The 13,507-nt window shown below is 43.3% G+C and overlaps 1 protein-coding gene across 1 annotated transcript in view; it reads right to left on the bottom strand.

The window, feature by feature from the left end:
* mRpL3 (mitochondrial ribosomal protein L3) overlaps positions 1-13,507 on the bottom strand; it is a 204,019-nt gene that overhangs the window by 51,798 nt on the left and 138,714 nt on the right. The window contains exon 6 of the mRNA XM_080286618.1: positions 5,719-5,908. Within this exon, the coding sequence (XP_080142744.1) occupies positions 5,719-5,908 (190 nt within the window). The remainder of the gene's footprint in view (positions 1-5,718; positions 5,909-13,507) is intronic.

Genomic DNA, 13,507 nt, shown 5'->3' on the forward strand with positions numbered 1-13,507 from the left:
TCAAAATGAATGGATCTTGAATATACCTCTCTTTTGTCTTGTTTTTGATTGTTTTCTTGGATGGAGTAGTTTGCTGGCTCCTGGCCTTTGTTTCCTTCTTCCTTGCATTAGGGGAAAAAAAAAAAAAAAAGTCATCGGCATATATCAGGACTGTGACACTGGGTGGTCATGGCACATGACTCAGGACTTTGAATATGAACAAGCTTAATACCACGCCTGGGGTACTCCTCATCTGACTGCATATGCCCCAGGAGTAGTGTTTCCCAGCAACACCCTAAAATAACACTCCTCATGGTATCTCCGAAACCATATCAAGATTTGTCCAGTCATGCAAATTGTGCACAGCTTGTATAATAGGCCCTCATGTACCAAAGAATCAAAGTACCTTGTAGGTCAAGAAGAGCTGCCAGCATTGCTGGTTTATCTCTGTAGGCCTTAAGAGTTTCAGGCTAAAAATGAAACTCTGTCATGCTGTACCTTAAAATGAATATACACTGTGTCTTAGAAAATGTGATTATGTTCAACCCACCACGAAAGTCTAGTTTTTTTCGACTTACTCAAAAACTATTGGACTTATTAAATCACAACCAGGCTCACTGGAAAGCTCGTGAAATTCTGCATATACACATGTACTTTGCAACTGTGCATCCCAGGAAAAATTTTGCAGTTATGTAGGGAAGTTATTGGAAGCTAGTTTTCACCTAAATAAGGTTTATTCTCGCTTCATTTCTGTACATTTATTCATCTGTTTTATTTTTATTTATTTATTTTTTGCTTATCTTATAGCATAAACATCTGCGAAGATGATAGGCTACAATTTATAACAATATAAGCATTTTCCGAGGGTAAATTTGGCCTTAGAATTTTTTTCCTTTAAGCGCGAGCGGAAGCAGCCTGAGCAGGGTTTTGGTTCTGTGGGGGAAGGGGGGGGGGGCACAGAAACTTATTGGAAACTTATGGTGCACGAGAGGGTTAAGCCTCGAGAAAGAGTTTGTTTTTAAAGGCTCCAACATACTTCCATGCATCGGCCTTGGTCATCCAATAGCTAGCAATGCTGCTCCATCTCTAGCAGACTCCCTATTCAGTCCCTTATTCCTGTGGTTACACTCGATGACCTCATTTTTTTTTTTTTTTTTCAGTCTAACTCTCACAACCCTACCCCTAACATTAACACTTCCCACTTTCTGCATTCAATTGTCATCCCTGATCCTCTCCATATGCCCAAATCACCTCATTCTACCCCTCCTCATAATAAAAAACAATACACTCCAGGCCCATCACTTAATGCTCCCATCATAAACCTAACCCTCCCAGGCTTTGCACTCAAAAACGCACTGCACATCCACCTAATCATCAGCATTTCTGTATATTTGAGCCTGTGATTATCCTCTTCCTTTACTGCCCAGGTTTCACTACCATACAGCATTACGCACCTAACACATGCCACATACAGAGATTCTTTAGCACTGAGGGAGAGCCCTCTATATGTCAGGAGAGGCAATATCTCTCTGAACTTTCTCCAACCACTCCTCACTCTAGCCACAGAGCTAATTCCAGCCCCACCTCCAGCATTTAACATGTTTCGCAAATAACATAACTCTTCCATACACATGAGACACTCACCAGCAAGATCAAGCCTTTCACACCTGCCAATCTCAACATGCTCTTCCTAACACACTGCACACATGAATTCAACATTATCTTGCAGTCTACCTCTAATACCACTACATCTCTTATGCATCCACTTACCACAAAAACTGCATAAGATGGAATTACTACTTCCTGTGCCCTTGTGGCAAACCACATGGCCACTCTCCCTCTTCTTTGACAGTACCACCACCAGCCCTAGATACCGTCACCTTTGTTTTATCAATTTTAGTGGTAGGTGGGGGCACTCACCATCCACTCACACAATGTAGTGCTGTTTTCGGGTAGCTGCCCTTTCCCCTCTTCCTTCTTTCCTCTTATGTCTTTCTTTCCTCCTTTGTTTCCTCTTCCTTCTGTCTACGGATGACTCTACATTGAGTGACAAGCCAAACAGTTTCCTGTACACCAGGAAACCATTCACTTCACTGGGTGGTAACCATATAACCAAATTATGGTGCCTGGTGGTTTAGTGGGTAATTATGGTACTCCAATCAGATTGAGCCTGTATAGGTTTATACCCAAGGGATGGTTTGGGTTTACTGCTCACGTAATGCCACTCAGGGATGAGTAAGGCTGGTCACTCTCATCTTAAATGTCAGGACCAGCTTGCCTTGCCCTGGACTCCTACATTCCTCATGGGGCAACACATGATTAGATGATGTGTGTATGTATGTATGTACTCTCAAGCCCTTGTGTCCCACACCATCTCTCCACTTCCTAAATCTTTCCTCAGCTTCCCTTTAATTCTCTGCAATCAAAACCAAATCATCGGCATACAACATCTCCCAGGGGAGTCCATATCTGAAGTCATGCGGGAGGGCTTCAAGTACCACGATAAAAAACAAAGGGCTCAAGAATGACCCCTGATGCAAACCAACATTCATGGAAAACTCACCACTCAAATCTCTATTCGCTCTTACCTAGGTGCGAGCACCCACATATATAGCCATAACCACCGTAACCAGCCACTCCCAAGCTTTCCCATTGCCCACTTCACCACCTCCCAAGGGATTCTGTCAAAGACCTTCTCCAAGTCAACAAAAACAATGTGCAAATCCCTTTTCTTTCCTATACATTTTTCCTGAAGCTGTCAAACAATGAATATCGTATCATATGTACCCTTGCTGGCATAAACCCAAACTGCATCTCTTCAATGTTCACTCTTTCTTTAATCATACCTTCTAGAGCCCTCTCCATTACCTTCATTATCTGGTCCAAAAGCTTTATCCATCTATAATTTCCTCTTTCCACAGCATCACTCTTCCCCCTGTATGGTATACATTTACAATCACACTCTTCAGCCAATCATCTGGGACAACAGACTCATATATAATCGTATCTATCAAGTCAGTAACTTACGCCGCTCCTATATCTCCTGAGGCCTTCAGCATTTCAGCAATCAACCCAGATAAACCTGCTGCCTTCCCCACCTGCATCCTGCCTATTGCCCTGCTCACAGTAGCAGCCAAACACTAGATGTGCTGGCTCCAAACCATCCCTGTTCCAATCAAACTCTTCATTCAACAACCAGTTATAATGCTCTCACCAGACATTTTTAATATCCCCACTGTTCACCACTATCTATCCTTTATCATTCTTCACACTGCTCACCTATCGTACTCCTGTCTTCCCTCATCATCTGATTTGCCACCTTAAATATCTTAATTTTCCTTTCCACACTATTTATGTTATCCGCTAAATGTCTGAGACTCAGATTTTGCCCTGTAAATCTCCTTTCTATCCCTATGCTTGGCAGCCAAGTATTCGTTTTTGTTACCCTTTTTCCATTCCTAGAAAAGTCTTCTTTTCTCCTTAACTGACACTTCTACACCCTCATCCCACCACCAAGTTACTTTATGTCTTGGAGGGGCCCTTGTCTATCAACACACAATATCAATAACTCTAAGGAGATTGTTCCTGAGAACTCTGTACTGTTAATTTGCACTTTTGTCAACAGCTCCTTCTTCAGCCACCACTCTACTCATCTTGCTATAGAAGGCATCCTATGCTGCTAGGTTTTTCAACTTCCATATTTTCTTCCTAGGTGCATAGGTCCACTTTTCATCAGCTGCTCCTTAAGCACTATGTCACAGATCAATAACTTGTGTTGCTGCACACACTCCTCATTCCCTATTGCTTTAACATCCCTTACTAACCTCCTATCAGCCCTTCTGACCATGAAATAGTCCATCTGGCTGCTATTTCCCCCAAACTCACATATAATAATCCTAATCTCTCTTTTCCTAAAATGTGTTGCACACAATCGTGTTCATTGCCTCTCCAAATTCAAGTAACCTTTCCCCTACCTTATTTCTTGTACCATATGCACATCCCCCATGTACTCCTTCATAACTTTAAGCTGCTTTACCTACATGACCATTCAAGTCCTCTCTGAAAACTACATTCTCATCAGCCCCAATACCACTTACTACGCATATTAACTCATACCAAAATCTATCCTTCTGTACCTCATCCAACCCAGCCTATGGAATATACACCAATATAAAAGAAAACATTATCCCACCGAACAAAATTTTCACTATTTTTATCCTTTCACTCACACTCACTACATTCATGACATACTCCACCCATTTCTCCTTAACCAACACCATACCCACACCACCATATCCATCTGCCCTACCTTGCCACAAGTATGAAGCACAGAGCTGAGGTGCAAAGCAAAGAATTCTGCTTTATCTGTGCCAGGAGACCATTTCCATCCTCCTTTAGTGAAGATGAGGAAGCTGGCAATAATTCCAAATAGTTTCCCACATTACTGATATTCAGCTGCAGAAATTTAGATTAAAAAAAAAAATAATAATACTAATAATAATGATAAGACATGCTATGCTCCTAAAATTACCCGTGTACATGACGTATCTGTACTCAGCCTCCTGTGCTCTAAACCAAATGGAGTAGGGAATCTTTTCCACTCGTACCTGGCCTGGCGCTTCTCGTTCAAATTCATCTGTCCACCATGGCATTGCTGGAATGTTCTTTTCACTGCAAACTCAGTCTTTGAATGCCTTCCAACCCTGATCAAATTCCCTTAGCTATGCTTCAATCAGGGCACCACCCAGCCCTTCTCATTTATCAGCTAAGATTCAGGTTAGCTAGAATCATATATGATGTGCCTCACTTGCAGAACAGGCCCACACATCAACAAAAATAAAGCAGGCCACACACGTACAGGCGAGCCCGTCCGGTGGCCTGAAGAGGCTGGCCCGTTCAGGCAAACCTGGGCGTGTGTGGGTAGGGAACAGGCACCTGCGTAGGGGGCCTCAATGGTCATTCTGGGATCTGTCGCGGACAGATTTTCGTGGTCAGGCTCCGGTCAGGTTCAGGCAAACTGAGCGTGTGTGGGGTACTGCAGGCCGTCAGGCATCATTCTTGTGTCAGTTGTGTGGGAGTCAGATGGGATAATTTACTCCTGCTCACCAACCAATCTTTTGCCCATTTGGTCTGTTTTTTCCTCCTCTTTCTATTATTTGCAGTACAGTATAGGCTGCGGCAACAGCCCCAATAGCATACAGCTCTATGTTATCTGTGGGCATCGGCGTGTCCATGGCCACCCTCATGCCATGGCGTTTTGCTTGCAACTGAGCTCGAAATGTGAGGCCGACTGAATCGTGTGTGGGCACAGCATTGTTTATTGAAGCTGGCCTCTTCAGGCCACCAGACGGACTCACCTGTGCATGTATGGCCCGCGTACTGAAGCGCTACACAGCGCATACCACACTAAGACACATGCAACATAAATGACATAAGGAATGACCCCCATAGGGCAATTATGCACCTGCAGTGGGGTTAAACAACAGCAACCCAACAATCTAATGGAACTGGACCACTACTAGAACCTGAATACTTAGCGATGACTGCATACAATTTCATTGGCTCTATTACGTAAAACAAACAAAATACAGCACAGCAACCATGGAGATCCCTCCCTGCCTCAGGACATAACTAAGGTTTCTTGAACTTCATCCAACCAATACTGTACAGTACTTAGTGCAGTTCTACAGTTCTTGGAGTAGTCTGGTTCCATCAGGTAAAAACAAACGGATTACCTACCACTAGTCCCCTGAGTAATCTCCTTTCCCTGCCCATGTGTCCGGGCATCTTCTGTCCAGGCATAACCCTGGCCCTCTCGCGGCCACTGCCGATGTTGCCGGGGCGACGGTGGCTCTTGGTCACACCATGGGAGGCAGGCAGCCCACTGAACAACCACCGTTTCATCACACCCTGGAAACCTCGGTCCACCCTGCAAACACACCCACAAAAAAAAAAGACATGAATGAAGAATCGTTCCCACATGGAAAAGTTTATTCATCATCCATCATCATCCAATCCTCTGCCACCCCATAAGAAGCGTAGGAGCCCAGGGCTAGGCAAGTTGGTCCTGACATTTAAGATGAGAGTGACCAGCCTCACTTATCCCTGAGTGACATTACGTGAGCAATAAACCCCAACCATCCCTTGGACATAAATCAACATAGGCTCAATCCGATAGGAGCGCCTTAATTACCCACTAAACCACCAAGTGCCACAATATGGTTATATGGTTACTGCCCAGTGCAGTAAATGGTATCCAGGTGTACAGGAAACCATCTGGCTTGTCACTCAGTGTAGAGTCACCCACAGGCAGATGGAAGAGGAAAAAATGAAGGAAAGAAAGACAGAAGAGGTAGGAAGTTTAATCAAATGAAATAATTTCTCCCAACTCATTTCTTCCTTTCTTGTCCCATCACAGGCATAGAAACCCACGACTCGGCTACTCAGTACAAGGTGTTAGGTAAGAGTGACCAGTAGCCTACCCCTGTGCGAAATTATGTGTGCAACAAACCCCAACCATCCCACAGACTTAGACCTTTATGGACCACATCTGGTTGAAGCTACTTGCCCACCAGACTACAAGGCATTCAGGTGTTGGTAATACAGTTACCATGCAATGGAGAAAATGGTTCACATATGAAAAAGTTTATTTGAAAAAGACTAAACAATATGAAATCGACAAACAAATAATTTTACATTTTCACTGTGAGGACATCTATGACATACACTCATAACTCCTTCACTGAAATAACCTATCCTCTTTCTGTCTGCCTTGCTCTGCCTCCAGGTATCAGCAGTATGTTGTGTGTACAGTATTTACCAGCATTATTCACAGGTTTAAACTGTATTATATTAATGCTCTATTTAAAAAAGAAAAAGATACAATACAGATATGTGAAATATTGTTTGTAACTTTAACTGAAAGAAAAATATACTATACACTTCACAACTGAATGGACCTAAATTTGTACAAGAGAAAAGGGTGCATACATTTAACCAGCTTTAAAAGTCACCTAAACAGCACATTTTTATTAATGTCATCTTCATACTGAAGGTGAAAATTGCTGCAAAACTAACAGTTTCATAAGCTTACATTTTTAATATTAATTCTCCACTGACCAAACAAATGATCAATTACTCTATTGTACCATCACCAAAGGAGTGATGAAGTGTGTACATGATTGTGACAGTTGCATAAAAGTTTTGCTACTGATAAATAGTCAACATACAGCAACATTTACTCAGCAAAGCGCTGCCATGCCTTACACGTATTTTCAGCCATCAGCAAAATTTTGATGTCATAACCAACTGGCTCTATAGCTGGTGTTACATAAACTGTTTTTGTCATAAAATGAATTACACAAGATAGTATAAGAATGCAGAATACCGTGCTGTTTGGGGAGGAATATGAAATATGGAGGACGTGCTCAATACTGGGAGAAAACTGTCATTTAACTTTTACTCATGGCTGTAAACAAGCACTGATGGACTGGTGCTTCTCGCATCCTCATGTGTACACAGCCACCCAGGCACTTCCTGCATCCTCATCTGTACAAAGCCACCCAAGCACTTCTTACATCCTCATGTGTACACAGCCACCCAATACACTTCTCCAGTGACTGCTGAACACATAGTAAACTCTCAATTACTTGGCATTATTCAGCCAAAACCCCCGCTGGATATTGCAGAATGTCTTCTATTGTGCTAGTAACACCCCAGTCACTATCCATTCAGTGCTGAGCTGGATAATGTGCCGCTACCCGAATCGGTAGAGAGGCGGCTTGTGGTCCTAATGGACCCAGGATCGAATCCCGGCTGGGGCAGGGAACAGTTTAAGGATTTGAATTTCCTAAAAAGCAGACTTTCCTGATCTACCAGATGACCCGCCGACATGTCGTAAAATACCCCCGCTAATACCAATACACCAATCCTGTATGAGACAGCCCTAGCATGTATTCAATATGGAAGGTGGGTGTTAGCGCCGAAGTGGTGACATGTGGAGGTGTAGGAGGACTACTGGGCCCTGGGATAGGTCACTGCCCCCGAGAAATAGGCCCTGGAGCCTTTGCCCAGAGTCGTACACATAAAAAAAAAAAAAAAATACCAGTGAGGAAGAGATTAAAAACAAGCATAAAATACAGTACAGTATTGATACAGTACACTCACAAGCACTAATTTCTGCTCAGGGGTGCCCCCCTCCTACACCTGCATACCCAGGGTAGAGGGGAGAGGGAGATGAAATGAGCTCCAGCCCCCCCCTACTCCAGCTCCTAACCCTTCCCCACACCCCTACCCAATCTTCCCCCACTTGCCATTCTTAACTGGCAGTTACATCTCAAGCTGACCTCATACTTAACACTCTTAGTCATACTACTATTATACAAACACAGAACACTAGGATATGTAAAAAGTATATAAAATAACTATCAACATGCTGCAGCAAGAAAGTAATGCATTATAATGATGACAGCAAAACAAAAATGTTAACAACGGCCATCCCAGGCCTCAAGCATTGGACGCATGGCTTTGAACACACACACACACACACACACACACACACACACACACACACACACACACACACACACACGAGAGCTGCCCCCACTTAACCGAATTAAGTCTATCTATCTAGTGCCAGACGCCATAATACCGTACGGGGTGGCCACTTGACTCTGAGTTATTTGTTTTACAGGGAGGGGCACTAACCCTCCACCAACCCACTTGACACGTAGGGAGCACGTATGGTTTGGTTATATGGCTACCACCCAGCGTTGTAAATGGTTTCTTGGCTTACAGGAAACCATTTGGCCTGTCACTCAATGTAAAGCCACCTGTAATTGAAAGAAAAGCAATAAGTATTGACAGAAAAGATGGGAGAAATAGGAGATTTATCAAATAGTCAGGGCAGTATGGGAATTCCCATACAGGTGCTGGTGAATCAAAACAATAGCAGGCAGATTTCAGACTAAGCAGAAATTACTCTGGGATAAAATGGTATTCCTTGGCAAAATCCCTCTAGGTACGAGAGAGTGAAACAGTAGAAAACATATTGATCACTACACAGATCTGGTGGAACTGGATCTATCTATCTATCTATAGCCCGACGCCCTAATCCCGCAAAGGGTGGCCGCAGACAAAACGCCTCCAAGTCACTCTGTCACCCACCATTTGACTACCCTCCCCCCAACTCAACCCCCCCCTCCCTCATATACCTCTCAACTCCATCCCTCCACCTCATCCTCGGTCTACCCCTCCCTCTCCCTCCCTCCACCTCACCTACATACACCCTCTTAGTCAGTCTTTCATTCTCCATTCTCTCTACATGTCCAAACCACCTCAGTGTATTTCTCCTAATCTTTTCAACCACATCCACATCTACCCCACAACGTTCCTTCACTTCTTCATTCATCAACCTGTCCCTCCACGTCACTCCACATGCTCCTCTCAAGTAACTCATTTCCACTGCTCTCACTCTTGACTTGTTCCCCTCTTGCAAGTCCACGCCTCGCTTCCATACATCAGGGTAGGGATCACAATACCATCATGCAGTGACTTCTTAACTTCCATACTCACCTCCCTAATTCTCATCACTGCTTTCAGTGTACCAACAACCTTTCTTCCCTGCTGTACCCTTTCACGTACTTCATCCCCCAAAGTTCCATCCTTACTCATCACACTACCCAAGTACTTGAATGCACTCACATTCTCCATATCCTCACCATCCAACCTCACTGCACACTCTGTGACTTCATTCCTCTCAAACACCATAACTTTACTTTTGTTTACATTAACTTTCAGCTTCCTCCTCCTACACACTGTCCCAAATTCATTCACCAAACCTTGCAACTCCCATTCATCTTCACTCAACAATACTGTATCATCAGCAAACAGCAACACCGGAAGCTTCCAAATCTCACCCTCATTCATTAGGGCCACCCCCACATCCACTGCCCTACCTTGCACCTCCTTTACAACCCCATCCATATATATATTAAACAGCCATGGAGACATTACACACCCCTGTTTCAGTCCCACATTGAGATCAAAGAACTCACTCAGCTCACCATCCACTCGCACCGTAGCCCTAGCTCCCTCGTACATACTCTTCACAGCACTCAACAATTTCCCCTCCACTCCATATATTCTTAATACCTTCCACATACCTTGCCTATCTATTCTGTCATAAGCTTTCTCCAAGTCCATGAAGGCAGCATACACTTTCCTTCCCTTCTCTAGATACTTCTCCACTAAACATCTTAGAACAAATATCTGATCTACACACCCTTTTCCCTTCCTAAATCCCCCTTGTTCTTCTCCAACTAGCTCCTCTGTCATATGCCTAACCCTATCAATGAGTATTCTACCATATATTTTACCAGTCACACTAAGAAGGCAAATACCCCTATGGTTACCACATACTTCTCTCTCCCCTTTTCCTTTGTACAGAGGAACAATTATACCTGATTTCCAGTCCTCTGGAACCCTTCCCTCTTCCCAAGCCAATCTACACAACTTCCATATCCACTCCACAACAATCTCACCCCCATACCTAAGCATTTCACCACACGCTCCATCAATTCCTGGGGCCTTTCCCAGCTTAATCTTCTTCATCGCTTCCACTACTTCCGACCTACTGATCTCTTCCTCCCTCCTCTCATCTCTTCTTCTCCCGGCCATTCTCCAACCACTTATACTGACACTGCTCTCACTCTCTACATTCAACAAATCCTCAAAGTGCTCCTTCCATCTCCTCAATTTCTCTCTCTTCTCCACCAACAATCTATTATTCCTATCTTTCACTCCCCTACTATTTCCCCTTTCACACTGCCTTACTTTCTTTACCTCCTTCCAAAACAATTTCTTACTCTCCCTCCATTTCACACTCAGATTCCTCCCAAACTCTTCATCCACTTTCTTCTTACTCTCCTTCACCAGTCTCTTAACCTCCCTTCTCCTGCTCACATATACCTCTCTCTTCTCTCTCTCATCTTCTCCCCTACCTCTACTCGCCAACCATTCACCATATGCCTTCTTCTTTTGTTCCACAGCTCGTTTCACCTCATCATTCCACCATGCTGTCCCTTGCACACCCTTGCATCTCCTCCTCACTCCACAAACCGCCTCACATGCTGCGCTTATCTCTTCCGTGAATATCTTACATACGTCTTCCACCCCTTCCATCTGCTCTAGCTCATACCTTCCCAATCTTTCTTCCACTATGCTCTAATACTCTGTCCTTTTCTCACTATCTTGCAATTTCTCCACTCTTCTCACAGGAGCTGCTTCCTCCTATCTTCCCCTTCGTCTCCTCAACCACTTTCTTTGCAGCTCTACCTTGGCCATCACTAAGTGATGGTCCGAGACTCCATTCCCCCACCCTCTCCACACCCTTGCATCCAACACTTGTCTTCTCATTCGCTCATCCACACACACGTAGTCTATCATTGCCTTTCGTTCAACAAGTTCACCATCCATCCTCCTCATTACTCTCCATGTATACCGGTGGATCATCTTATGACGAAAGTAGGTGTTGGCTATTGCCAACCCCTTACCAGCACAGATGTCCACCAAAGCACTACCATTCCCATCTACTTCAGCTGGCACACCCCACTGACCAACCACTCCATCCACTCGTACATTCCCAACTTTGCCATTCATGTCTCCAATCAACAGCACTCTCTCGCTCCTCTCAAACTTGTCCATACATGCTTCTACTCTCGCCCAAAACTCATCTTTCACTCTTGCCACTCGATCCTCTGTTGGAGCATACACACATACAATCGCCCATGCTTGTATACCTACTTTCATCCTTACCCATACAATCCTTGCACCCACTGTTCCATATTCTCTTATATTCTCCTTCCATTTCTTGCTTATCATCAGACATACTCCCTCTCTTGCCCTCTCATTCTCACTGACTCCCGCACATATACCTACACCGTATTCCCATTCTCTCATCCTTTCACCTTTCCATTTAGTTTCAGTCAATCCACATATATCCACTTTTGCATCTTCAAGCACCTGGACAATCTCTCTCTCTTTCACTTCATCATTCACTCCTCTCACATTCCATGTTCCCACCCTCAGAATGTCCTTTGTCCGTTCCTTAGTTGTCAACGTATGGTCCGTCCGGGTCCGAGGCGCTTTATTTGCTTTTTTAGTTAGTTCTTTTTACGGGGTGGGGCACTAACCCACCGCCAACAGAAAAGATGCAACAATAGGTAAGAAACAGGCTGAGGCAGACATTCTGAAGAAGAAAATGGACGAAATGGGAAGTACAATAGTCACCCATGAGAGAGTTCTGAAGGAGTACAATAATGATAAAGACATAACTAGACAAGCTGGTGGTCTAACAGAAGAAAGCAGAGACACTGATGAGAAGATATCTCAGGCAAATGAAATGATAAAAGTTGCACAGAGGAAGTACAAAATACATGGGCAGAAGTAGCCAAAACAAGACAAGATCTAAAAAACAAAGCTGAAGCCAAAAACATGGCAAGGAAAGTGGAAGACACCACTAGCAACGACCCAAGGTTGATAAAGGAAACTGCAAGGATTAACAAATCTACAATCATTAGTAAAGATGAAGAAGAAATGAGGAGCAGAATCACTAGACAAAAAGGAGATGGTAAACATCATGAGCATATTGAAAGCAGTATCAGTGAAAATTTGCAAGAAAGATGTAGAGGAATTTACAAAGCTAGGGAAATGTCAAGGCCCATGAAAGTAACCTTCCAAAGTGTGAACACTGTAGAAGAAGTAATAAAAAATGCCAATAAATTAAAGGAATCTGAGGAAGATAAAGATATTTGGGTAGAAAGATGCCTAGCTCAAGAAGAATGGGGATTACTAAAGAAATGAGGGAAAAAGCAAAGAAAAAAAATATATAAAAATATGATGGCTCTTATGAGAAGTAAATTTTTTTTACAAAGTAGCTGGGTTTCAAATAAGAATATGGCACTTAAACAGCAGGGACTAAATAAAAGTAGGGTAGTAGACGCAGCTAATCTCGAATATGTGAACAATATTACTAAGTTGATGTACTCAAATGTAGATGAAACTGTATCCAAATTATTAGAGAAAAAATGAGTTTCATATTACTTGTCATACAGAAACAAATTAACCCCAAGAATACCCAACAACTCCTTAAATTCTGATGAATACAATATTTGGTTTAGAGACAGAAACTTGAAAACAGGAGGAGGAGTTATGATATTAAAAAAGAAAAGACTCCAAGTCAAAAAGATGCATCCTTCACAAGAAAAAAGGGCAAATAATTGTGGCAAATTTATATTTGCCACCCATGACAAACACATGGGAAAGAGGTGAATATAAAGATCTGGTAGAAAAGACAATTCAGAGTTTAAGAACCCTACTGTATTGAATGGAAAAAAAATCTGAAAGAACTATACTAATGAGAGAGTTCAACACAAATGAGGCGCTTGGAGGGAAAACCAGGTAAGCGCCACCCCGGCCAGAAACGGAGTTACATATACCACTTTATTCCCCCAATCCTCTTCTACCACTA

This window comes from Coenobita brevimanus, chromosome 112 (assembly GCF_032717465.1).
Source record: "Coenobita brevimanus isolate Jiangsu-jjx chromosome 112, ASM3271746v2, whole genome shotgun sequence".
NCBI lineage: Eukaryota > Metazoa > Arthropoda > Malacostraca > Decapoda > Coenobitidae > Coenobita > Coenobita brevimanus.